Source organism: Elaeis guineensis, chromosome 13 (genome assembly GCF_000442705.2).
Source record: "Elaeis guineensis isolate ETL-2024a chromosome 13, EG11, whole genome shotgun sequence".
In the NCBI taxonomy this organism is placed as follows: domain Eukaryota; kingdom Viridiplantae; phylum Streptophyta; class Magnoliopsida; order Arecales; family Arecaceae; genus Elaeis; species Elaeis guineensis.
The window spans coordinates 5,238,550-5,243,230 of record NC_026005.2 but is presented as its reverse complement, the minus strand read 5'-3'; the positions used below and the strand labels follow the sequence as shown (position 1 = coordinate 5,243,230).

Below are 4,681 nucleotides of genomic sequence, written 5' to 3'. Positions count from 1 at the left end.
TCTGTACGCATGATGTTATGATATTGTACAGAAAATCATAATATAAACATAAGATTCATAATTTTTTTCAAAGAACAGAGATATTTTCGTAATTCAAAATTTTAAACGAAAAAATAAAACTACAGATGTTAAATATATATTGAAAACGATGGCCACGTGGACCAATCAGACAAAACGCTGCACTCCACGTTGGATTTTCTGCACCGCCCGCAGTGCACCAAGAATTTCTCCAACATGTAATGGAAGTTATGCATTCTAAGTTACAGCAAATAATAACTAAGCATGACTTAGATGCATGATCAACGATCAAAGCATGTTCCAGTACATGGACATTCTTCCATAGCCACATATGCATTCACTGCTAAAAATTGGAAATCACCTCTAAATGGACACAAGCCTGCTTACAAGATTATGAAAACATTTTGGCCCTATTCACTGTTTCTCTGCTACCAATAATGGACTTGTACATGCCAATACTAAATTATGCATGTCCACCACAAGGGTGCAGCCCCCTGACAACCTAAGAACTAAAGCATATAGACTGGCTTGCAGTCTCATACATTGTCAGTTTTTCCTCAGTGGTTTGCCGCTTGACCCGCAGTCCGCCTGCAGAGTTGATGATCTGGTGTATTGACACAAAATAATCAACAAATGATTGGATTCTATTTACCATGATTTTATCTACAGAAGGTTGTACACTATGGCAGTAAATATCTGTTGAGCACTTAGTCCCTGATGGAATCTGAAAAGTGAAACTGGTCGACAACCCCAAAGTTTTCTGCAAGCTGAAGGATATGGACTTGAGTTTTTGCAGAGCTTGGAGAGACGGACTCAGGAAGGCTAGGTACACAATCAGGAAGATGCTGACTATTCTTCTCTATAGGGCGGAAGAGATGAAGCACGGCCCAGCAGAATATAAACCTGATCAAAAACACCATATGGCAGCAACCTACAAGCCTTAGCAAAAATGCAATGTAAAACATAAAGGAAGAAAAAGAACGAAGGCTAAAAGGAATTAAGAAATGTTGTTGTCCAGCTGCAAATATGAACTAACAGATATTCCAAACTCTTGAACAAAATCAATAAATGTTATCTCCCCACCTCAAGTCCTCCACATTTTTTGCTACACAAACAACCATCCTGTTTTTTCCTGCACCTAACCCTCCAATGCTGTAACCATTAGCCATCTTTAGTTGTGTTCTGCTTTGCAGTTTTCAGTGACAGCAGTAAAATTCCCATGGTTTCTTATACAGGAAAGGTCTAAATATTGCTTGGTTGCCCAACATAAGTATACATATTAATTTTCTGTAGTAGATAATAATATGTTAACATACGATGGTTCTGCGTATTAAATGATATAGAACATCATATAGCAGTAAAATATGCAGGCTAAATCAATAATAACGAGGTTTCTTGTGTATGAACTCCATACCACTGACAGCCTTGCAATGTTCCTTTCACAAAGCTGGCCATTTATAGCACCATATGACCATATTAACTTAATAAAGTGCTTCTAGAGATGTAAAAACAGTGAGGGCATATAAGTTAGCTCGACTGATACAAAGACCAATGGCTGTTGCCATCACTGCTCAAAATGAATGAGACAGCAATTCAGATATGCCAATTTCATCCCAATCAAGCTTGGCAAGGAAGAGGATGTACTTGCCACCTTTGAAAAGGGACGCGTAAAAGTAGATCAGAAAATGTTCATATCCATCATCAATTATTTTCAAGTAGTGCACAGGACATCACATATTCATCACAGGCATCATAAATCCTTTATTCTCCAAAAGTATCTTTCACCAAACAGGAAATATCATTTACGTTAGCAAATGTTAACAAGGTCCAAATTGCGCTGAAGTAATGCAACATCTATTTTTTGTCCCCACGGTGACGTTCTGTTATTAACAAGGATAAATTTTGACAATCTTGATATCTCATGTTGTGACCAAGGAAAGACTGCAAAGAATCCAATTGTACATGTATAGATAAAATGAGAAAAGCAAGTACCTTAGAATCAGTCGCCGTAGAAATGGATCAGGTAAAACCTGGGCCCAGACCTGATTCAGACTATTGCATGTGCAGAGTATTACCTCCCATTCAGCTAAAGCAGAGGAAAGTATGCCCTCTGCATTGATATAAACATCCTGAAAATGCCTATGAACACATCAGATCAAGCAATTGTTAACCTATCAATGGAAATCTGAAGCTTCAGGTCAACTTACAGCTTCAACATCAGAAGAGAGACCAACTAATTGGCAAAATGCTTGAAGTGGAGCAGTTAGGAAATATGTAAACTGGCTTCCATTAGGCATTAGATCAGTAGCAAATACTGATGATGGTCTCTCAGGTGAAAGAAGCAAGGCAGCTGCTTCTCCCCTTTCCGCACCATGTATAGCCTGGAAATTTTAGAAATGAGAATTAGACAAGCCTATAGTTGAAATTTGAAAAAATGAAATAGCAAATATGGAACATGATTTTTCAAACAATTAAAAGAGAATTAGGAAAAATTAATATAAAAAAGGGCTGCATATGTTAACTTAACAAAAATTCATAATGTTGATATAAGAATCATGGTAGGCGACAGCATCATTGCTAAACACAGGCAACAAGAGACCAGTCAAAGATTCAAGTGATAACTGCAATGCTATATAAGTGCAACAGTCTTCTTTCAGATGAAGTTAGAACAAGTTTCTATACTCTAGTTGCAGATCACAGTTATTTTTGACATCACTCTATTTGCTGCAATGAACAATAGATGATTGGAGGAAAGGCTAAATGTGATGTCAAAAGAAGAGGTGAGTTTAGCTTTAAATGGTATTCAAGACTGCACATCCCATCATAGCAAAAATCACGTTAACCACCATCACTATCACTGCTGCCTCCACCTCCACCACTTGTGCCAAAACCAATACCATGATCCCCAGCAGGCATCCCAACATAACCGTTATAGACCAAATCATCTGTAATGATATAACTAATACAATAAAGAAAAACATTTTTCTTCTTCAATTTCAAATTGGAAAAAAAAAAATCCTTTTCCCATCTTTCTGCAAACATAGCCAAAGTCCAAAAGGCTTGTTAAGAAAAAACAAGTGACAGGATAATGCTATCGTGTGCCAAAAGAAAAGATCAAACATGGTGAAATTTGTTCTGTATAATTTTTTCTCATATGCTGGATTTTTTTTCTTTTTCAAAATATATTCTACAGTTTGATTGCGGAGTGAGGATTCTTGGGCAAAGGAAACAAGGTGAAAAAAAGAGGATAATAATATGGGCAAAAGCAAACCTAGAGAGAGTAATTTTTTGTCTTCAAATTCCTTTTTGAACTTCCTTGTGTTCAGAAGGATGACAACTATCTTCCCACCGTTGCCACCACCACAGAATGTACTAACTTCATGATTGCCATCACCAACATTATCACACTATAAGTACCACTACCACAATTGCCATAGCCACCACGATTGCCACCACCTTGCCAACACACAATCACCACTATAGACCCCATTGCCACTGCTTTCGACACTAATAAGTAACAATACAACTTTCTTTCCACATTTAATGCAACTAATATATCCCCTTAAATTTTGATTGGCAGCATTGTTTCCCCCTTCTGCAACCAAACATTGCCAAAGAGTTTGTTTACGAACAATAAAGGTGAGAGGATTATCTTGTGGTATAAGGAATGAAGAGGTGTAAAAGATATAAAAAATTATATTTAATAGAATTTTGAGTCACAAGGGGCACATTGGGTCACGAAGGGGCATATACGAGAAGGCAAGCTTTAAGTTTTAGAATCTTAACAACCACAAAATTAATAAGAAAAGAGAGACTTTCAATATTTTCAAGGAGCAGTTTGAAAAAGAAACAGGTTTCTAAAAACGAGGGAAAGATCATAAGCTTCAAAATCTCATACAAAATCTTATGGATCCTTAAAAAGGTGAAACCAAGGTTCACCATACTATCCCAAACTGCCTGATTCGGGGCACCGAACTATACAATAGGGAACCTAGACAGTTGACCCTGCTGGCACGGAATAAAGGCCGAAGCACTCAGTCTGGGCCCGAACTGAAGGTGAACCAACCAATTTGTCTCAGTTCAGCCATGTTGAGCCCAATCAGACCTACTCAACCTTTTAACAATTAGGGTGGGAGGTTTGAGAAGGCCTCTCGTGCCTTCTTAGCCTCTCCCTCCCTATTTTTTTAAGTTGGAGAAAATCAAAAAAAGAGCTTATATTTTATGGATCTCAATGCAGATCGAAGCTAGAAAGAAGTAATGGCCCTCTCCTCTTCCATCTTCCTCAACTTTTTTTTCCTTTTTGACATCAAAAATCGACAAAAATTGAGAAAGTAAGAGATCATGCCAAGATTTTGATTTCTGGCATGATTTAATGATATGTTGTAGATCTATAAATGACCTACACAGCCAAAGCTAGATAAGCCAAGATCACCTCCTCGACCGACCAATTTCACAGCCAAGGAAGCTAGCGTGAATGCAGAAAAGTGGGCAAAATGACACGAAATGCTCATATTCAGCCTACCAGCCACAGAAGTTAGGGAGTAGCCAATTGTTGTAGGGCTTCTCAAGACATCATTCTAGAGATTTGATCAAAAGATATTCAGAAAAGATCACCACGGTACCCAAGTTACTTAGGGTGGAGGGCACAGTCGATCCTCCCAAT

The 4,681-nt window shown here is 37.9% G+C and overlaps 1 protein-coding gene across 1 annotated transcript in view; it reads right to left on the bottom strand.

Moving 5' to 3' along the window:
* Positions 1-314: 314 nt before the first annotated feature.
* Positions 315-4,681, bottom strand: part of LOC105056771 (uncharacterized) — a 21,246-nt gene continuing 16,879 nt past the window's right edge. Inside the window, 3 exon segments of the mRNA XM_010939076.4 lie at positions 315-921; positions 2,011-2,147; positions 2,226-2,399. Of these exon segments, the coding sequence (XP_010937378.2) occupies positions 726-921; positions 2,011-2,147; positions 2,226-2,399 (507 nt within the window). The 3' untranslated portion in view covers positions 315-725.